Source organism: Ascaphus truei, chromosome 4 (assembly GCF_040206685.1).
Source record: "Ascaphus truei isolate aAscTru1 chromosome 4, aAscTru1.hap1, whole genome shotgun sequence".
NCBI lineage: Eukaryota > Metazoa > Chordata > Amphibia > Anura > Ascaphidae > Ascaphus > Ascaphus truei.
Window position 1 is genome coordinate 286,714,363 of NC_134486.1, and position 23,820 is coordinate 286,738,182.

At 41.2% G+C, this 23,820-nt stretch overlaps 1 protein-coding gene across 5 annotated transcripts in view; it reads left to right on the forward strand.

Annotated features, from left to right (window-relative positions):
- The window catches only part of AFG1L (AFG1 like ATPase), a 173,815-nt gene that overhangs the window by 121,537 nt on the left and 28,458 nt on the right, over positions 1-23,820 (forward strand). For 4 of the 5 annotated variants that reach the window (XM_075597572.1, XM_075597574.1, XM_075597575.1 and 1 more), the window contains 3 exons: positions 8,956-9,056; positions 12,348-12,422; positions 12,675-12,775. In XM_075597572.1, coding sequence (XP_075453687.1) covers positions 8,956-9,056; positions 12,348-12,422; positions 12,675-12,775 — 277 coding nt within the window. The remainder of the gene's footprint in view (positions 1-8,955; positions 9,057-12,347; positions 12,423-12,674; positions 12,776-23,820) is intronic. The other variant, XM_075597573.1, reaches the window with a different exon arrangement.

Genomic DNA, 23,820 nt, shown 5'->3' on the forward strand with positions numbered 1-23,820 from the left:
ACGCACCAATCCCAGGCAGTATAGTTTCCTGAACATGTGGGGGGAACCCCCTACACCCAGTGGTGTACTGTAACTAAATTTTTGGGGGGCCCCTGCAAAAAGTTTGAAAGTGCCCCTTAAACAAAAAAACAAATGTAGTTTCTCCATGTCAGCGGCCTTGCGAGCACCCCCCTTACTGCCCCCTTTCTCACTGTGTCTCACTCCTTTTCTTACCCTTACTCCCTTTCTCCCCCCTCCTCTCTCCACACTCAATTCCCCCACACTCAACCCCACACACACACTAAATTCTCCCCCATCACTCAATCCCTCCCCCCCACACACTCAATCCCTCTCCCCCACACACTCAATCCCTCTCCCCCACACACTCAATCCCTCTCCCCCACACACTCAACCCCCCCTCACAAACAGACAATTCCCCCACACACACACTCAAACTCAGGGGCGTAGCTATAGCCTGGGCAAATCCCGGGGGCCCACTCTCCCCCCTTGTCGGCGGCCCATCTGTCTCTCTTCAGATAGAGACAGGCTTGGGCGGTTAGTAGGAGAACGGAGGATGCCGGTTGCGGAGTGTGGAGCTGATCCCGAAACAGGAGGAGGGAGAAGGCGAGTAGGGCTTTCTTCCTGCTTAACCACTTTCGGGCAGCAGGTGGCACTCCATAGCTGCTCCTCTCTGCATCTCCCGGTTCTGTGTGTCTGTGTTGGTGTGTGTGTGTAAGTGTGTGTGTGTGTGTATTTATAATGTGTGTTGTATATTTAGTGGTTTTTTTATATGTTGAATATAAATGTGTATTTGTATATGGTGCATGGGAGAGATGAGGGATGATGAGATAGAGCAGGGGAGCGCAATCTTTTTTGCCAGCGCCCCCCTGCCAGCTGCCCCCCCCCCTTACCCTGGTTTTGGGCATCGCATTGCCATGGCAACGCGTCTCCAGAAGCAGTCTGAACCAAGGTAAGTGAAGTTTACAGAGGCCTTCGCTGCTTCCCTGGCATTTAATTTAAGTGTCTTCGGGAAGGGCGCGGGCCTCTGTAAACCCTGCACCCAACAGCAGATCATCTCGCGCGCCTCCTACTTTGCACACCTCTGAGATAGAGGATCAGGGAGAGGATGGGAGGGAGAAAAAATTCTAGTTGGTATTAATATTAATGGGGCCCTGAAATTTTTTTTTTGCCCGCGAATGTCTAGCTATGCCATAGCTCAAACCCCCCCCGCCCTTCCCCCCACACACACACACAAACTCAATCACAACACACACAATCACAACGGTCACACACACTTTTACCTTTTTACCTGTATCTGGAGCAGAGAGAAGCAGTGGCAACAGGGTCCCTGTGCATGCTCTCCGGGGGTTAGCAGCACGGTGGTTACACCACTGAATACACCTCAATGTGAGCAGATAGCATTGGTGGCATAGCTGTCAATTACTGTGGGAGCTCCTGCTATAATTAACAGCTATACCACTTACACTAAGGTGCAGTTTGGGGCCTTACTAAGTGTGTAATCTCCACATGGGTTCAGGAATCCACTATAATGTCTGGGAATCCACCATTACATATTGTTTGGGGTGAACCCCTATGAGACACATCACAAACCCCTAGGGGTTCTCAAACCACCTGTTGGGCATCACTGCTCTAAATATATGGTTGTATTCTTTGCTCTGTCAAAGTTGTAAAAATTGACAACACCGGGTTCAGAGATAACAAGTGAGTTTTATTGTTCAAGCGAACGCAGGGAGAAAGCTAAAAGTAGCTCTCTGCCAGAAACATGACTGACAGTACATTTTATATTTTGCTAATAAGTATTCGCCCCCCTGGGTGGTGGCCTAGTAAATGGAAAAATACAGAAGTTATACAAATAATGCTAAAAATGCCTTATCCAAGCTAAAATGTATATATTGCAAGCATAACCCTTACTCTATATATTTCTGCTGATGCCGGGGGCCTTGTGGTTTCTGCTAGAACAATAAACATTTTGCAGCCTTGGGTGCGCAGATATCAGATAAGGGAAGTGGTAACTATCTCAAACATCACATAACATTTTTTGTGTGTATTCAATAAAGTCTTACGCAAACCACATAAAATAACTAGGTTAAAACTACCATCTAGTGGCCCACAATAACTATTTACATGTATCCATGTTTTATTATATTTACCTGTAGATAACCCATATAGTGTACACATAACCTCTAACGGCGACCCTTTGGTCGGGGAATGAGAATGTAGGTCCCCCTAATTATCCCTCATCTCACAACGTCAATTATGAGGCACTTAGGTGTAAGCAATACAAATTTATATAAACAAAAGAATGTATAACCAAGGAACAGCTGTGGCAATCATAGTAAAACACTCTGGTATCTCCTTGCGGATTTGTTTCCCAAGACACAGATATGTCTGTTCAGAGACTGTCCCTTAATTACACTTTCTCATCAATTTATGTCTAGACACGTATATTATACCTTAAGGACCCTTACCTAGTCCCGCTGCAGTCAGCAACTGTGTATAACCTCTACACATACACAATTGTATGGTGACAGTGAAAAAATAAACGAATAACAAACCTTATCGATAGGTATAAAACTAATTTGACACTGTAAGCACCTCGTCACTCGGATAGGTTCCCCATCAAGACCGAGCTCTCTAAGGATCAGTCAAATCATTTAAACTATAGACATTTTGTGAAAAAGGATAGCCTTACCTTTTTTTGATTGCACGCGTTTGAGTGGCTGAGGAGTCTGATCCGACCAGGATTTCTGGTACCGAAGATGTCGAGGTCCCTGTTCGGGCGCCATCTGTCAAAGCTATAAAAAATTACAACACCAGGTTCAGCGATATCAAGGGAGTTTTATTGTACAAGCGAACGCAGGGAGAAAGCTAATAGTAGCTCTCTGCCAGAAACATGACTGACAGTACATTGTATACATTGCTAATGAGTATTCGCCCCCCTGGGGGGTGGCCTAGTAAATGGAAAAATACAGAAGTTATACAAATAATGCTAAAAAAAACCTTATCCAAGCTAAAATGTATATATTGCAAGCATAACCTTTACTCTATATATTTCTGGTGATGCCGGGGGCCTTGTGGTTTCTGCTAAAACAGTAAACATTTGGCAACCTTAGGTGTGTAGCTGCTAGATAAGGGAAGTGGCAACTGTCTCAACCGTCAAAAATTGGGAGGGTCAGCACAAAGTCTATTCCTGAGAATTAGTGGGGGCTGAATTCTCCTGGGAACTACTGCACAAACACCCATCTTACATGCAGCTCTCATACTATATTCACTCAAAATGTTAGAACAGACAAAATCGCTGTTATGGTTCCTGTGCCTGACTTATGATCCTTTCCTTGTGGCTGATGCACACTCCTGGGTAACCCCCCACCTTCCTCACATCCAATCTTCACAGTAAGTTATTACATAATTTATTGGACCAACGTGAGTTCTTTGTGGTTGATGGTGTTCTTCAACTAGTTCTCCAGAGAGATCAGAAAACATTTAGGAGTTGAAGAGCCACAAGATTATTGATGTAACTTGAGTGGTAAAACCGTTTGCCTTTTTTGTTTTGTTTTAATAGATACAGAAGTTGTTTAGCTTTAAGGAAATGTAATTACCCAAGCTGCCGATTTGATCCATTCTCTCGTGATTGATCGGAGAGGCTTGTGCTTCCCAGGGTTCACACTATGACCACCTATTTTGAAAGAGGATGCACTGTGCTTTATAAATGGTTGAAATAGCAACCTAAGGAAGTTTAATAGATTAAAACTCATTAAAAAGGACATCAATAGTGGGACATTTTTTAAAGTAAGTTATCTACAGTAATACTACACAACTTATGTATTAAAAAAAACACATCTAGGATTTTGAATCTAAACTTAATACATTACAACTCATTTAAAAGGACATAAACAAGCAATATGTATTATCTAATACTACATAACTGATTACAAAAACAGATACCGGATTTTGAATGTATTACTGCTTTTAAGTTACAAGATAGTTTCAGTGTGAAAAACGGAACTTAGCTGCCTAAGCAACTACAGGTAGTCCTCGCTATCCAACGTTTCACTTTACAACGAATGGCATATCCAATGCTTTACAATGCAACCCTATGGGCCGTTTTTCAACGCCGAAATGCATTATCTGACACCTGTATGCGTTATCCAACGCTCACCGCCACTGATTAACATGGGACTTACTTTACAACGGTTTCACTATCCAACGCTACTTCCATAACGGATTCCGTTGGATAACCGAGGATTGCCTGTAGTATCTAATTAGTAGGAGAACACAGACCAAGGGACACATTAAGGTTCTTCTCCAGTTAATGAGCCCTGGTGTATATTATCTCTCCAGTTAAAGAGCCCTGGGGTATATTATCTTTCAAGACCAGTAAAGCCTTCTCTTCTACCGCAAAACAACCTGCACAAGAGTTTTTCTTGCACCCTTTTTGGTACTGAACCAGTGTTCTCTAGATATGGGGTGCGCAAACTTACCGTCATGTGCCCCCCTTTCTCCTATCCCCTCCAGCTCGCACCCCCCCCCCCATCTGCACAGCTCTGGTGTCATATGATGTTGCCATGGCATTTGACGCCGGTTACCTGGGAGACGCGTTGGAACCAAGGTAAGTTAAGAAGTTACAGAGGCCTCACGCGATCCCCGGCATTTATTTTAAATGCCTTTGGGGGAAGCGTGGTGCCTCTGTAACAGCCGTGTCCCCCCATGAAAATCTAGCACCCTCTTGGGGGGCACGCACCCCACTTTGTGCACCCCTGCTCTAGATGAGAGAGTATTTTTCAAATTACTACAATCTAGAGCTGGGGTGCGCAAAGTTTTCCCCCTGCACCCCTCTGCCGGCTCTTCCCCTACCCCCCTGCTCACGTCCCCCCCAGTTTGCGCACCCCTGGTCTAGAGAATAGTGGCTTTAATCCTAATCAAATTCTTGTGTAACCCTCCCTGCCCAACTCTAAAGGAGTTGGATATATAGTCTCTCTCATACCTGTTCATGGTGCAGGCTGGGCATGGATATGCAGATAAAATAAGGATGGTGCCAGGAACTTTTATAGTACAAAAAGAGCTTTATTCACAGCCATTTATAAGGCTTGTAATACAAGTACAGACTTCCCACTAGACATGTTAACTGGTAGCAAATCATAAAGTTACTCTCTGCTTCTTCCCCTGGTAGCTCTCACTCACTCATATTTATAGGACTCGCAGTGAGGCCCTATGTCAGAACTTCGAGGCACCTGTTTCTAGTACATTGGGTGAGGCTACAAGGAGAGAGTGGCTCAGTGAGTAAAGACACTGACTGTAAACAATGACACTGAGTTTGAATCGAGGGAACCTGGTTTAATTCCCGATGTCTGCTCTTTGTGACCTTGGACAAGTCACTTTATCTCCTTGTGCCTCTGGCACAATAGATTGTAAGCTCATCTGGACAGGGACTGTGTCTGTAAAAATTCCTATGTGCTGAGTACCACACACTATTGTAATTGTGAAGCGCTTTGAGTCCCATTGGGAGAAAAGCGCTATATGAGAGAAAGTTATTATTATATATAGTATACCATTCTATCTCCATTAGGTGGTATCACTGGTCACAAGACATACTGGGGAGTGGCAATCCCTTCTGCATAGTCATCCTGCATCACATGGGGAGGGACAATACCAGTGTGGTCACACCTGGTTAACTCATTAACCTAGAAAAACACTAGGGTTAGGGAGTGATCACAAAACCACACTAATTGAGGCAAATAATGAGTAAATAAATGGTAATCCAAAAAAGTGGGTGCAAACTGTGAACTGAAAAGTGAATCAGAAAAAGGGGGGGGGGCAGGAGAACACAAATTGGATGTGTCTCCCAAAAGAATCCACTATAATGCACTCCTAGTGCATTATAGTGGATTCTTTTGGGAGACACATCCAATTTGTGTTCTCCTGCCCCCCCCCCCCTTTTTCTAACTCATTAACCTCTTACATTAATTATTAGTCCACGGGGTATTACACATGTTATAAAATCCTGAAGCAGATATAAACACACAGGCTGAGATCCATCAAGCTGCATTGCAGGGTATCGCACCCCGATACGTCCGTAACTGCCCTTGAATGGCAGTCACCACCGTATCGGGTGCAATCCACCATTGCGACTTGTGTAAGTACTATGTAAGCACATTGTACATATATGTACTTTGTACATTGTAAGTGCAGGTGCTATTACACTGTAAGTTTATTGCTATTAGATCAACTTAATGTAAAGTGTTACCCTTTTGCCAAAAATAATGGTTGATATTTGTAGTGGTTCGTGTGTCTCACTGGTTGCCTAATATAAGCTCAAAGCACTTGCTACAATGTCAAGTGGTTAGACACTTACAGTTCAACTTACCTTTTAAACAAATAAGGTTTTATTTTAGAAATATTTCTGCTTTGATGTTTTTTAGACCCTAAATGCAGTATACATCTTTGTAAAATAAGGAAGAAAAAAAGCGTGATCCAATTTCTAACCAGTTTAGATGCAGTATCACTGCCCTTCCCAAGTTCCTATGCGTGATTTTGCCACACATTTTCTTAACAATCTGCAAAAATGTGTCAGTTCAACGAATCTGCGTTTTAAGGTCATCCTTTTTATTCAGTAAGCAGGCTTCAAGTATGCCAGTCTCTAAACTCTATTCAGTTACATGAACGGCAGTGCTAAAGTTGCTCACATACTTTGGATGTTACAGCCACTATATCTCAGCGAATGTAACACTTGACGTGAGGTGGTTACAACCTCAAGTGACAGATGGTGAGAAGCAACAAATGTCCATTTGTTTGAGATGGGTTTTTTTCTTTGCCAATATGGGCATCTTGACAGTGAGAAAGTGATTACGTATTTATATAAAGACCTCGGTGAGATCAGTACATTAGAATGGACGTCTCCACTCCATGTTTTCAATTGACTCAGCCTTGGTGGAAGAAGTGTTTCCTTTTTCCGCTTTTTTATTCTGACAACCTTAATTTGTGCAGTTCCAAAAATAGACTTTCAGATAGAGATTAAAGATGTACTTTTTTAGACATTGATTGTCGACACGTTGTAAGTAATGCTATTGTGTTCCTGCATTGTATAGAAACCTCACTTGCAGCAGCTCTGTTTGTGGCTCTCTTGATTTAAAGCAATCTTAAGTGTGTTTGGAATAGAACGCATAATGGGTTGTATCTATTGACAATATCCATCATGTCATTCATGTCCGGGTCCTTTTATTCATCATGGGATATCTTTTAACCCCTTTGCTGACAAAGGGGCCTGACCAATAGCGTTGCATTGCAGAGCCCTTCTGGCATCGAAAGCGTACTGTAGGTGCATGTTTGTGTGCAATTTGCATTTACATTCCCTTTCCCAGCTAGATCTCTGCAACATTGAAATAATTACCATATTCTTTGCACAGTGTGTTGTAAGCACCTAAGAGAAGGAGTTAAGTGATATATATATATATATATATATATATATATCAACTGTAAATATTGCTGTATGTTCAATTGCATGTCTTAGACAGGTCTGCAACCCTGTCTTTCCCCATTATCGCCCAGCACACAGCACTTCCATTGCAGCAAGGGATACTGGGAAATGACATGCAAATGAGCACACAGTGCCACCTTATGTCTCAAGCTCATATTACACGAGAAACCCTTAAGCCAATGCATGCTGCTTTAAACACAGCTTTTAAGCATATACATATATATATATATACATATGTATATGTATATATATATATATATATATATATATATTAAGAAGAAAACGAAACAGGCGCACACCTAGTGTATTATTGATTATAAAATATATTGACAGACCATGAATTCAATAGAATGCCCACTCACAAACATGCTGTATATTCAAGCGTTTATGAGATTGGCTCTCATTTGCCAACAGCGCTGTCCTCTCGATATCCACGAGATCCCAGCATTCTCCTGCGTCACTCCACCATATGACCCGGAAACGGAAACGAGATCTTTTCCCTCCAGTGTTCGTCAAAGGAGTTCCTCCGGGTGCAGCAGACAGCAGGGGTTCCTGCAGACCAATGTATGCTGCAGTCGATTCAGTACAGCTCACGGGGAACGCAGGAGACACAGGAGCTCAAATCCAGCAACAGTAGAGTCAATTTGTGAATGACAGCCGTATGATTTAGCCACGCCCTACGCATTTCGTCATCTATGATGACTTCATCAGGGGTCACTAGGTGTGCGCCTGTTTTGTTTTCTTCTTTTCACAGATCTTTTGTTAGGGACTGGTGATCCCTTGAAAAGGAGCTGCAGACACTTTGGTGTATTTACTATTGGAACAGAACTTTGTTTCTCCAAATGGTTCAATTTTTATAAATAATTTTTAATTATTTTTTTCTGTTATTTTAATGTTTGTGTATTATTTCTTATTAATATAGTTTTGTTATTTGTGGGAGTAAAGGAACTTCATATATGCCATCAGCTTATGAGTACACCACCTCACTAGGTATATTTTGAATAACCTATAGCGAATTGGTCCTCACTATATTAATAGTTATATTATCAGGTTAAAGTATAGGCGCTACTTCATGTGTTTCTTTCTTTTTGTATATGTATATATATATGTATATATATATATATGTATATATATATATATATATATATATATATATATATATATATATATTCTGTAATTATTGTGTTTGTTGTTCAAAGCCTTCCCAAATTCTTCTTACACATATATTGTATATATGTATTGAAAATACTTTACCATCTGAAAGAACGTCACAGCTGAGACAGCACACAGTAGTCAATATTCAAAAAACTGTATTAAAGAACAACACAAAAATCAACATTTCGATACCACAGAGGGATCTTCTTCAAGGGTGTGTGTGTATATGTGTATGATATAAAACAAAATCCCAACAGATTAATAGAGAAGCTGTTACATTGCTGAGTGCTTTGCAATGTCTTGTTGTCCCCTTTGACATGTTGCAGTTCTGGCCTATACATTTATCTGGTTAGTCATCTTGGAGAAGATCTTCATATGGTGCATGCTATACCTCCTCCATTAATGAGGCAGCAATCCTGCCCAAAATGTAAGTTGATTTTTCTTAACATGATTGGAACTACACCATATGTCTCTCTATCTTAATCTAAGGATACATCCATATTTTCATATTCTGCATGTATATATATATATACATATATGTATGTGTGTATATATATACTGTATATATATATATATATATATATATATATATATATATATATATATATATATATATATATTATTCAGTTTTGTGGCGTTTGTTTACCTTCTGTCTTTCCGTTTCTTATTCCTTAGCCAAAATGGCAAAAAAGTGGAGAGCGTAAGTACTGTATCAGTGATCAAGTGAAATATAGAAACACAGAATTGAGTAAGAGAACATCTGCAGAAAGCACATCCATGCAAAATAAGGGTAGAAAGCACTCATATAACCACAGAGAAATAACACCTGACTAATCTACAGTAGAGCGATTGGCAGATGCTTTCGGTTTGTAGATTTTATTGGTCAGCAGGATGGGAATAGTGTGTCTCTCAGATAAAAGATATGACATATACAGTTGTGTGAAAAAGAAAGTACGTCCACTCCTAGGAAGATTAGCAACTGTCTTGAATGTTTTCCACATTTGAATAATCTTTTTCACTGTAGAATGATGGACTTTAAATTTTTGGGAAATGGCCTTATAACCCTTCCCAGATTCCCACTTTGTAGGGGATCTGTTTACCATGTTTGAGCACGGCAACCCCTTACTTTATGCCAATAGAGGTCCGCTGTGACCATGAAATGAAAGTTGCTGGGAAACTATTGTGTTTTTAGGTCCGCCGTGACCTTTCATATAGAAGCTTATTATAGATATGCGCACCTTGAGAGGGCTGAGACTGCCAGCACTCTATACCTTATAGGTGTATACAACATCTAAACCTAAGTGTTATTGGTCTCTTTCCTATATAGACCATAGACATATACATGTATGCAGATATATATGTGCTTTGTGGATTACTGAATAGGTGTGATACTGTGAGCTATGATGCCACTAAAACGCTAAATCAACCTAAAGACAGAGTTCATATATGTATGTTTTATTCATAAGGATGTGCATCTAACCCAGTGGTTACGTATCCCCATGATATACTGAGCAGATATAACTATTAGATTGAGCACTATACTTTCTTTAACTGTGCACGCAATGTCTTGTATATAATGTATACCCTGTTCATTTATGTAACTGTACTTGTAACCATGTATTATTTGTTTTACTCTGTGTCCAGGACATACTTGAAAACGAGAGGTAACTCTCAATGTATTACTTCCTGGTAAAATATTTTATAAATAAATACTGAGCTGACGGAGTGGCTATATATAAAATATACAGACACACATAATTTATGTGTTTTTCATAGTCTGAAACACAATATAGAGTCTCCCACCACCTATCCCTCTGTGAACAGGAATTTTAAACCTTTTATATATTTCACACAGTCACAATATATTTTTTTTTGATGTAATAAAATTTTATTATTTTTGGTTTTAACTGTCCTCGCCGATGTAAAAGCCTACAATATAAATATATATGTACTTTACATACTAACACTATAGAGAGTGCAAAGAGAGGAATTCTTTCTATCCTTCTTGGATAAATCTGTATATATGTCAATATTTTTTCCTTATGCACCCTATTACTGATCAAAAATGATCTCCAAATAGGATGAGCGGTGAAAACTATCTAGCTATACAGATTGATGGGCAGCAACAATTGCTTCTTTAAGATCATTGCTGATGTCTTTCCCCCTTGGCATTGTGTTAACACACACCTGAATGCTCCAGACCAGCAAACTGCAAAAACTTCGGCTTTTGTAGAGGTGGTCACACTTGCTGATGCTAAATTAATCAAGGGCATTTGATTAGCAGCACCCGTCTGCTACCTAGCATCTTAATTCTTGTGGAAGAAGTAAGGGTGTATTTAGTTTTTCACACATGGCTTCTCCATTTTGGCTTTATTTCTGTTAAATAGATCATGACACGGTGTAACATGTCATGTCTTGTTGTTCATCTGAGGTTGTATTTACCTAATTTTAAGACCTGCTAAGGAACAGATGATTGTTATTATGTCCTGATATGTAAAACCATAGAATTCCAAGAGGGTGTACTTTCTTTTTCACACAACTGTATCTATCTAACATGACCTAGCACAAACATACAGCTTGGAACGGATCACTTCATATTGGCCAACCAGACTACTCGGCTCAACCATCAACGCAATACTCAGTGTTCCTTCATTCAAATCCACCATGATTGAAAAAAAGAGCATTCTCTGTAGAAGAGATCTGGAACACCCTCCCTATATTCTAAAGGAAAGCTCTCTTAACACTTAAAACCCACCTCTTCCAGCCTGTCTTAAACATACATCTGGGATGACAGATAAGAGATGCCAGGAGATGATATGACTGGGAGGCCCAGATTCAAAGGTTTAAAAATAAAAAAAAAAGTTGTTATTAAGTCCAGTTATTTTGCCTATATTGAAATCTCTGTTTACAAATGTATGTCTAGAAAGATAGAGTAAGAATAATTATCATTCTGTACTGTTGAAATGTTTGTAAACGCTGGTACCTTTTGCTCCCTTTCTCCCCTTTTTCTCTTCCCTTATTCTATTTTGTAACCCCCCACCCCTACCAATTGAAAACTAAGTAAAAAATGATGTTTATAAAATATTTGGGCACTAGCCTCAATTGCATACCATCTTTATTTGTGCTACAAATCCCTTGGGTAGTTGGGCATGCCTAAAAAAAAACAACAATCTGATTAATTGATTGAAGAATAAATGCAAAGTCAGACCGAAGCACAATATATATCGAGGGGTATTTATTTCAAGAAGTAACTCTTTCAAAAGCCCAATGAAACTGATCAAGAAGCTGCAACTTGTACAGTAGTTCCACAATTCAATGCAGGCCACCCAGCAGAAACGGGGGTTACAAATCTTGTTGCTGGATCTATTTGATTTTACTTTGCATGCAAGAGAGAGCCATAAGCCTTTATCCCCCCTTTGTGTAAACATAGTATTAATGGATTTGCTTTGCCTCTGTTGCCTCATTACTCTAAACAGATTGAAGCACAGAAGTCTTTCAGTGTATGCAAATAAGGCCAAATCATCTACCTGAGAGTTAATATTCTCCTCATTTAAGTGTGTTCTAAATGTAATGTTTGTATTTAGAGCATAACATCCTGTTCCCTTTTTTTTAATATATGTATAGATATATGGGCGAAAAGCTAAGCGGTCCCAGGCAGCTGTTTGATGTTGGCTTCCACTGTTATTAATTTCATATTCTATTATTCTTTTCACTGTAGCACAAGTGAAGATGATGTGGAGGCTGTCATGGATAAGTTGTTTGATGAGCTGGCTCAGAAACAAAATGATAGTACGTAAGTTAATTTCTCTTGAAAGAGAATACATTTAAAACACAATGCCCAATCTCCACTGACCAATTAATAAGTTCCATTGGTGTATATGGGTTGATGCCACACTCAAGTGGCAGTCATTGTATCAGCATTTTGTCTAATTTATGTGTTGAATCATGTGCTATTATTCATCAAGCTATGCATTTCCTAGCTGTAAGGGTTGGATTTTAGGGTAATTATCCAGACAAGACTGAGCTTTTGTGCCTGTTCCCATAGTAACAAGACCAAGGATTCTGAAAGTGCAAGGCAGGGAGCTAAAGCTGAGCAAAGCCTGTGCATCCATTGCCGACTGTACATTTGAGGAACTCTGTGACCGTGTAAGTACCCTGTCAACTATAAACAAGTTAACACTCCTCTGTTGGTTTTTTGTTGTTACTATGCAGTGTTCATTCAAGGCGATGAACAAATGCATCTTTTGAAGCAGCAGTTTACCCTAGTCTTTTTTCACATTGGTGAATAATTCACTGATGACCCCTGATATCGATTTAAAAATAAATAAATAAGCAGGAAAAAACAAAAATTTTTCCCCTTAGAATGTCCCCTGGGTCCAGGGAAAGCTAAATCATTGAAGAAAAGCCTAAATCGCCAGCACCTTCCTTGCTGTGAGCCAATGAGAAATGCGATGTACGAGTACCTGAAAATGTTACTGATATAGGGTTTTCTCGTCACCAAGGAAGCCAACAGCCATCTTCTCTCAAAGGTTCTCAAAGAACCTCTGGGATGGAGTTTTAACCTCTAAATTTATGGGGGGGATAGGTTTCTTGGAATTGTAATCATTGTGATTGGACACCACAAAACTTCCACTGGTCCAGATGCAACAAAAATTAATTGTAGCAAGTGCAGACATGTCGACTTCCGTGGAACAAAATCCATGAATGAGAAGACTCTGTGAGTAAAGACAGTGAGTTTGAATCAGAGGAGTCGGGATTAGTTCCCAGTATCAGCTCTTGGTGACCTTGGACATGTCACTTTACCTCCCTGTGCCTCAGATTGTAAACCCATCTGCATACTATACGCTATATTTTAATTGTGAAGCGCTTTGAGATCCATTGGGAGAAAAGTGCTATGTGAAATTATTACTATAATTAAAATCAGTGAGATTTGCGGATCTTGGGCCCCAAAAAATGAAATGTAATTTTAATGGAAATATATTGATTTTTATCAACATTGTAATCTCACTTCTGAAGAAATCAGACTGATGTCTGTAGCATATATTGGAGTAGTCTGTAGATTTAAGTTCACCATGAGGACACAGTACATGTGTAATTATGAGTTAATCTCTCTGTGCCACTATTTACCTCTAGTTACCTCTAGTTGAGTATATATTATGTTTTTCCCATTACCCCTTATTCCTTTAAGAAAGGAGCAATCCATACAATACCCTTCATGTGTTTTTTTTATTTATTTATTTTTTTTTTAAATAAATCAGTACGGTAATATTAGATAATACGTAATACATTATTTTTTTTACCTAACTCTTGCCATTTTTAATGAATTTTAATATACTGAGCATCCTATGATTTCTATAGCAGGTTTAACACACTTCCCAAGCAGTGCAAAATATTTGCCGCACTTTCCTGTTTGTGATCATTTGTTGTCAATATTCCCAGCAGTTTGAGCTGCAAACTAACTATTTTGTGGTTGTGTTAGTGTTTGCTTTGGATGTCTTAAAGCAGAAATGTCCATTACTGTACAACGTTTAGTCCAGTTTTGTAACTTTGTAGGCCTGGTTTCAGATGTTAAATTGAAGTATCCTGTCCGCAGATTCCTCTAATGAAAACATCACGCTATAAAAGTGTCTGCACAGCTACAAGAAAATACAAATGTCCATCATCTCCCTAGCCAGTTTTCTGAACATCTCATTGGTATTTGAATTAGGGAAGTCTGGAATGTCCGGCTCGCGAACTGTGTACCACTTCTGCCCCTCTCTTCATCCCAGTCATGGTGAACAAGGAGTCATGGATTGGCGTTCCTATCTACCCCCTTCCATCAGCTGCTTCATGCCTTGGTGCTGCTTGAACCTTCCCTGCTCCTCTCCTCTTGACCTAAACTAATCTGTAGCAGAGCAGATGAGCATGGAACATGTAAGCAGCACTCCAGTAGGAAATGGCTAACCAAAGAGGCCATCCACATGAACATATAGTGGCGACATCCTTTATTCTAACTTGGCTAGCTCCGCGAATTTCAGATTATCCCGGTTATGTGCGGTTTTGTGTCTTTTTCGCCCGGAGTGAATTGCGTTATTTTCGCGCCGTGATTTAAGCATTTTATTCTCGCTGTCTGCAATACTGCAATGCCGTGTAAAAACTCATGGGGGCGTTTGCGAGCTGTTAGAAACCATACACTGTATCATTGCATATACTTACCTGCCCTGTTATAGGGTATAGAGCTACAGTAGCCTAGAATTTATTTGGGATACATACTCCTTTTTGGTCTACCCTTCTACCCTTCCTCCACCTTATTTTTAATTCGCCGCTAACATAGGTTTTGGGTTCCAGGTTTCTGCTCATTCTGACTTAGCCGCGCTGGTTTGAAACGGCTTTCTCCGCCATTATGGTCAATGATAGGACCTTCCTCGCCGGCGTGACCCTTTCTTGCTGCCATTACTGGTCGGACCCTGCTGGGGTCAAGTGAGAGGGTTACTAACATTTGGGGGAAAAATTAATTTTATTTCTAGGTGCCCTAGAACAGAAGTTCCCACGCCAATTGGCCGTGAACTTGACCGAGGCCCTAGTTCCCACGCCAATTGCGCGATTACCCTGACTCCGTTCTGTTGCCACGAGAGGGTCGCTATTTGCCATGTAATCCTGCCTGAACTAGGACTACATGGTGACCGAATCTGAGCCCTCTAGGTTGAACAAGAACCGGAGTTATGGGTTCCATGTTTCTGCTCATTCTGACTTAGCCGTTTCAAAGCAGCGCGGCTTTCTCCGCCATTACGGTCAATGATAGGACCCTCCTCGCCGGCGTGACCCTTTCTCGCCGCCATTACTGGTCTGACCCTGTTGGGGTCAAGTGAGGGGGTTCCTAACATCTATAGGCAAAATGAATTTTATTTCTAGGTGCCCTAGAACAGAAGTTCCCACGCCAATTGCCCTAGTTCCCACGCCAATTGCACGATCATTGCTCTTTTTTGACAATGTTGCCGATCTTGCGGCTTTGCGGTCTGGCAGTAAAAAAACAGTGCAGTAAGCCTCGACATTTCTTACACTGTCAAAGGAGCAAATGGAAACAATGTAAGACAAATTAACATGTTCTTTTATTGGTGGAGTCAGTACAAAAACATTTATTTACAAATACTGTACAATGTTGAAACATTTTAAGTGCACACAATTCAAAACATCAACAGGTGTATGGTTTACTGCTACAGTACATGTATGAAAACATTTGTCAGTCAGTATGGTTTACAGTCACATGTTTTAAATACAATACATTCTTTAATATCTTTACAATATAAATATAATTTAAAATAATCCCTTCTGTGGGTCTGAGCGGGTTGAAATTGCACCAGTACAGTCCTAGAGGGCAGCAAACAGGGCAGGTTTTCAGGGCAACCTTGAAAACCATGCCTGTTTGTGGCCCTCAGGGACTGGAGTCATGCATGTCCTGTGTAAAAAAACACACAGCAACGCTTTGCTCATTTTCTGCAGTTACTGTAGTCATTGTGTTTTTAATTCGTCCCTAGCCAAGCGTCAATCGGCTGAGTGCGCCTGCGTGTACTCTAATCCTTTTAGAGATGGGAGCTTGCTGCTTACAGCGCATGAGTCACCCTACCCTACCAACCCCCTCTCTCCACAGAATCACAGAGTCGTTAATCTTCTGAATTTTGCCATTGTGTTCTTAATCCGCCCATAGCCGAGCGACAAAGCTCAGTGCGCCTGCGTGTAATCACACCACCCCCCCCCCCCCCCCCCAACCCTTAGAGGCTTTTGGAAAATCCCCTCTCGAATTTGAAATGTAATTGTAAATGTAAATCTGATGTGCACAGCATTGTGAGAATTGAGAGTAAAAAAACCATTAACTGATTCATATTGTTTTGTCATTCATTCTTATACTGTCGGGGGGGGGGGTGTGGTTGTTATCAATGATTATGATTAGCAGGAAAGTGAATAAATATTTATTTTATTTTGTCAGGACCCAAAAAATACAAATATAAAAATAATCATGAATAATACATAATGCAGTCTTTATTAAGTTCTTTTGGCAAATTGAAATTGGATAACCATTTAGAAAACATTTGTAAAACATGGGGAAACATGAATAATGCACATTTATAAGAATATTATTTAATAATATATACTGTAATGTACTGTATAAAATATATACTGTATACTGTATATGGAAAGGAACCTCCTATGGCGCAGAGGAATGAATGGAAGTGAGATCTTGTGCAAAAGTTCTTGTCTTGTGCTATTAACCTCAGGAAAAGAAGACAAAAAAGCAAAAAACAGTAGTGTTTTTCGCTTTTTTGTCTTCTTTTCCTGAGGTTAATAGCACAAGACAAGAACTTTTGCACAAGATCTCACTTCCATTCATTCCTCAGCGCCATAGGAGGTTCCTTTCCACAGACTTTTTATCTGGTTGGGAGATACCAGATTCACCTTCCAGGCATCTAAAGGACTACCTTCATCGAACTCTGTATCACAGGTTTTATTTTGTATATCACTGTATTTTGTCTGCACGAGCGCTATTTGCACTTATTATTTCACCACATTGTATACTGTATACACTGTATAGTAATATTATTTTTCCCGTCTTTATCTTTTCCTCATTCTGTCTACAGTACAGTAGTTCATTGAGAGAGGAGAAGTTTTGTGTACATCATTACTGCTGTTTATATACTGTACATTTTACTGTACAAACAGATTAGACTGGACACAAAAACCCACCTCCCCCCAGGCCACCCGTTTTTTCCTGAAACGACAAGAAAACAAAAAATTAGTTCAGTTACTGTACTGTACTGTATGTGCGTACTGTATTATGGCATTGTGTGATGTGTAGAACTACTGTAGGTGGTTGGTGCTGCTTTCTCTGGAAATAAAAAAATTGAGCAGTTAGTAGGCAGTTACTGTAGTACTGTCAAACTAGTCTACTGTATACTGGAACTACTGTATACTCTGACTACTGTTAAATTCTACGTACTGTAACCTGATGGCTGGTGCTGCTCTCTCTGTAAAGAAAAAACTAACTACTGTATACTCTGACTATCTGGAAAGAAAAAATCTGTGCCATACTTACCTGTATCATACTGTACTTACAATACTACAGCACAGTACTACTTTCCTGATGCTTGCCCATTACGTGTGATGACAATGGGCAACACAGTGGCAATATGGTCTATATATTTATTGCAGCGTTCCACGGTGAGTACATCGTTCCAAAAACTCATTATGCCTTTCAACAACTCGTCCTTTTTGGAGGGTTTCGCCACTTTCCGGATATGGTCCTTCAGCTGATGCCAGACCATTTCGATCGGATTGAAATCTGGCGATCTGTCATTGGAAAAAAAGGACAATTGGTTTAAGAGCTAAAAACAGTGGGGAACAAAAATGGGACACGGTCTACTCCACTTACTCCGCTGGCGTCTTCATCAGTTGATGCCGCGCTCAAGGATATGCGCCGTTGACGCGGTGTGCTTCGGATCGTTGTCCTGGTAGACCATTGGGGAACTCGCGTGTGATGTATTGCACTATCTTGGGCACAATGTTGTCTTGGAAGAAAGCTTTATTCATGATTCCTATAGCAAGAAAAGAAAAGTGCTCAAAAAACTGCACAATAGTACAGTACAGTGCATACAGTAAGGCAACACTAGTAAAGTACAGTGCATTAGGCGACATGATATTTGATAAATTTTACCTTCAAAGATGACAATGCAACCCGGTTCACGCCTAGAGATGGCACCCCACACATGCAGCTTCACATGGTGTTTTGGCCACGGCTTCAAAGATATGCGGCCTTTTTGTGGAATGCAAAGCTTGCAAATCTCTCCAGCGACACAGTAGACTCATCAGTGAAGATGCAATCCTGGAAAGTCTCCCCACTGTCGATCCATGCCTGGGCCTGGACCACTCTTTTGATTTTGTTTGCGTCCCGTATCATTGGGTACGCTCTTTAATGACAAGGAATAAATAATTTTAGCGGTACAGTACATTTCCTAAACAACACTTTTACCTCCTGTACTGTCCAGCACTAACCTCACACGTCCATATTTCCATCCAATGCTGCGTCTCATCTTCTTTATGCTGGTCTCGGATACAGTCAGATTGTGCTTTTCCTGCAGAGTGTATTTGACCCTTAATGCACTCTTCTCATCATTCTCCTCACTTATTTTGTCCACCAGAAGAGTTGTCTCCCTATAATGTAAAGAAAATATATTGTTTTATTAATATGCAGCAATATAAAATGTATATAAATATAATGTTGTAATATAAATATAAATATACCAAAAATATATACTGTTGTACTATAAATATACAAAATATATATACTGTTGTCATATAAATATAAATATACATCCTATATATACCGTTGTACGATAAATAGAAATATACAAAAATGTATACTGTTGTACTATAAATATAAATATACAAAATATACATACTGTTATCATATAAAATTAAATATACATCCTATACAGCAGCGGCAGCTCTTATTCGAGCAAATGCCGCTGGCTGTATGAGGCTGGGAAGCGGGTAGCCGCGGCGCGTGGCGGCGCACTGTGACGTCACAGTCACATGCGCGCCCGGCTTCCCCGTCTTCCCCGGCTTCCCCAGGCTTCCCCGACACCCCTGGACATCAAATTAAGGTAAGCGGGGGTACGGGGAAGCAGAGGGGCAGAGCAGAAGGGGTACAGGGGTCCGGAAGGGTGTGCAAATTGCGCGCGATGAGGAGGGGGGGTGAGTGGGGGAACGCGGCGGCGCGCGTGCATTACTGGCGGCAGCTGGGGCAGATCCCGGCATGCCGTCGGTATTTGTTGCAATAAGATATGTCGGTACTGTATATACCCAGCTACCTGAACAAGCTCCTCACCCCTACCACATGCAGTACCTATCACCTGAGATCAGACTCCAAAAGACTATTCATGGTCCCAAGACTCAACAAAGTATCCGGACGTTCCTCCTTCTCCTTCCGTGCACCCCAAAACTGGAACAACCTACCAGAGACTCTCATATCCACCACCAGCTTAAGTTCTTTCAAATCTAAGGCTGTCTCACACTTTAATCTGGTCTGTAACTGTTTCATACACTCATAATATATATTTTCTTTAACTGTGCATGCAATGTCTTGTATATAATGTATACCTTGTTCATTTATGTAACTGTATTTGTAACCATGTATTATTTTGTTTTACTCTGTGCCCAGGACATACTTGAAAACGAGAGGTAACTCTCAATGTATTACTTCCTGGTAAAATATTTTTATTAATAAAATATATACCGTTGTACGATAAATAGAAATATACAGAAAATGTATACTGTTCTACTATAAATATAAATATACAAACTATGTTGTAATATAAATCAACAGAAATAACAACAGTATTACAGTAGATACAGAACTGTACTGTAGATGTACTGTACTGTATGAACAGTACAGTACGTACAGATTTCTATTTTTTTTTTTTGTTAAGTTTTATAAATATACTTACACGTTAGTTACCCTTGGTGCCCTTTTGCATTCTCTGTTTTTACCGTGTGCATGATAGCACACGGTGGTTGCTGGCACAACTAGGTCAGAGGCAGCTAACCAGCGTTGGATAGCAGCAATTCGGTGTCCGCTCGTGTACATCTCCTTAATTCTCATGCTGAGCTCCTTTGAAATCTTTTTAACAGGCATTGCTGCGAGTAGAAAGAAATACAAACACAAGAATGTATATTCGATGTTTAGTCGATGTGTATTCTACTGTATGTGCAGTCAATACACAAAATGGATGGTGTATTTATACGGTAATGACTCACATTAGAGTACGCCCACTTTCAACACCTGTACCTGGTCGCCATGCATAAAAGCTTACACACTTTGCATACTGTAGCCCACCACTCCATGATGTTTATCTGAACTTACCCTTGTCCAGATACTGCATTGTGCCACCTGCTTCCATGGAGCAACCCCGATTCTATGTACGCAGGAACCCTCTCGCCTCTGCCGTGCCTGTCAAGCTGAAAAAGCGAAAGGCGGTTGCCGTTTCCACGCCAAGGCAAAAGCGACAGGCTAAGGCCAATAAAGAAAACCTTCTGCTGACCCCAAAGGCTAAGGGTTTTCTTAGACGTAAGCCTCATTATGTGAAGAAGATATACGGTGATGTACTCTCGACGCAAAACGAATGGCAGCCAACCCATCGAACTCGCAGACCACTTCCTCACATACGCTTCGACGACTCTGCTGTAGCTGTACCGGAAATCTTCAGCCCATCTTCTCCACCCCCATCTTCTCCGGTTCCATCCGACGACGCTGCCGCCTATGAAATCCACGGGTCACTGTCTCCTTTGCTCTTAGACGACTCTGCTTCTCGCCCGGAAATCTCCTCTACCGGGTATCCACAGGTCACCTCCTCCACTCTTCCTCGATGTCGATGCCGCTTCTGTCCATGGAACCCCCATCTCATCCTCCGTTGCACCCATCCCCCCAGATGTCCAGGCGCCATGCACAAGAAGCAGCTCGTTAGACCGGATGCTGAATGGGATAAGTGTGGATCTCCCCGGGAATTCTATTGTGCTGGCAAAGATAGATCTGCTTCTGGAGACAATGTTAAATGTGGAGCAACGGATGCTACAAATGGATCAACGGATGGATCGATGGATGGAGAAGATAGAGGCTGACATAGCGGGCATACATTATTTGCTCGGTGCTAATGCCCCTGTTTCTCCGACGCCGGAGCAGGAGGGCGACATGGATGTGATGAATGGGACCTTCGACCCCCTTCCATCACCAAGCGCACCCCCTCCACCTATAGATGTAGTGTACATGTATGCCGTTGAGGAGGACATGACAACCCTGTCAAGACCACGCCAGGAGACAACACGGCGACCACGACTGGAGGAAAGCTTCCTCCCAGACAACCTACCATCGCCTGTCGCCTCAAGCACACCCGCTCCCAAAAGACCTACACCCGCTCGCATCGAAACAGTGCCCGACATCACCCTGTGCGATCTGCCACCGAAGCTCAGGGAGAAGTATAGGGTGATGAGTGCTGGTGCACCCCACAAGTATGCCTTGTTCATATTTAAGCACCATGTTCCCTACTCTTTGTAGTGCGACTGGGCCTTCAAAGTGAATTACAATGGGAATCGCGTAAAAAAGGCGCTTCCTGTCAATTTAAGGAAAAACATTCGGAATGAAATGCGGCGCTTTTATCCAATTACAGATCCTGTAATGAAAGGCGTTCGAGACTGCATTAATGGCATTTTGAGCCAAGCAAGGCATCGGCCATGGATGGACAATGTGGAGGACTTTCAGTCAGACCACACTGTGTTGCTGAACTGTATTGTACTGTACTGTACATGTTTTGCCCTATAGTACCTGCTGTACTTAAAAAAAGGAGATGTTGTTGTGTGCTTTTTTACACAGGACATGCACGACTCCAGTCCCTGGGGGCCGAAAACAGGCACGGTTTTCAAGGTTGCCCTGAAAACCTGCCCTGTTTGCTGCCCTCTAGGACTGTGCTGTCGATTTTTGAATTGCTGTGCGCTTAAAATGTTTCAACATTGTACAGTATTTGTAAATAAATGTTTTTGTACTGACTCCACCAATAAAAGAACATGTTAATTTGTCTTACATTGTTTCCATTTGCTCCTTTGACAGTGTAAGAAATGTCGAGGCTTACTGCACTGTTTTTTTACTGCCAGACCGCAAAGCCGCAAGATCGGCAACATTGTCAAAAAAGAGCAATGATCGCGCAATTGGCGTGGGAACTAGGGCAATTGGCGTGGGAACTTCTGTTCTAGGGCACCTAGAAATAAAATTAATTTTGCCCCTAGATGTTAAGAACCCCCTCACTTGACCCCAACAGGGTACGACCAGTAATGGCGGCGAGAAAGGGTCACGCCGGCGAGGAGGGTCCTATCATTGACCGTAATGGCGGAGAAAGCCGCGCTGCTTTGAAACGGCTAAGTCAGAATGAGCAGAAACATGGAACCCGTAACTCCGGTTCTGTTCAACCTAGAGGGCTCAGATTCGGTCACCATGTAGTCCTAGTTCAGGCAGGATTGCATGGCAAATAGCGACCCTCTCGTGGCAACAGAACGGAGTCAGGGTAATGGTAAAGTTTAAGTTTCTGCCATTGACTTGCATGGCAGAAAAAAGCCACTTTTGTAATGTGCTTTTAAACTGTATTTTTGTATCTCCGGTTCCGGGGGACGTGGAAGGCTGATATTTGGCCACTATGGCAAGGGTCCTAATTTGATCAATAAACCCCCAAATACAACCCCCAAATACAGTACATAAAAAGCAAGTCACTTTAACTCCCTGTGCCTCCCTGTGACAGTATAAGAATGAATGACAAAACAACATGAATCAGTTAATGGTTTTTTTACTCTCAATTCTCACAATGCTGTGCACATCAGATTTACATTTCAAATTCGAGAGGGGATTTTCCAAAGCGTTACCGTAAACAAAGCCTCTAAGGGTTGGGGGGGGGGATGGTGTGATTACACGCAGGCGCACTGAGGCTTTTTAGCTCGGCTATGGACGTATTAAGAACACAATGGCAATATTCATAAGATTAACGACTCCGTGGAGAGAGGGGGTTGGTAGGGTAGGGTGACTCATGCGCTGTAAGCAGCAAGCTCCCATCTCTAAAAGGATTAGAGTACACGCAGGCGCAGTCAGCCGATTGATGCTTGGCCCGGGACGGATTAAAAACTCAAAGACTACAGTAACTGCAGAAAATGAGCAAAGAGTTGTTGTGTGTTTTTTTACACAGGACATGCACGACTCCAGTCCCTGAGGGCCGCAAACAGGCACGGTTTTCAAGGTTGCCCTGAAAACTTGCCCTGTTTGCTGCCCTCTAGGACTGTACTGGTGCAATTTCAACCCGCTCAGACCCACAGAACGGATTATTTTAAATTATATTTATATATTTATATTTTAAAGATATTAAAGAATGTATTGTATTTAAAACATGTGACTGTAAACCATACTGACTGACAAATGTTTTCACACATGTACTGTAGCAGTAAACCATACACCTGTTGATGTTTTGAATTGATGTGCACTTAAAATGTTGCAACATTTTACAGTATTTGTAAATAAATGTTTTTGTACTGACTCCACCAATAAAAGAACATGTTGAGTTGTCTTACATTGTTTCCATTTGCTCCTTTGACAGTGTAACAAATGTCCAGGCTTACTGCACTGTTTTTTA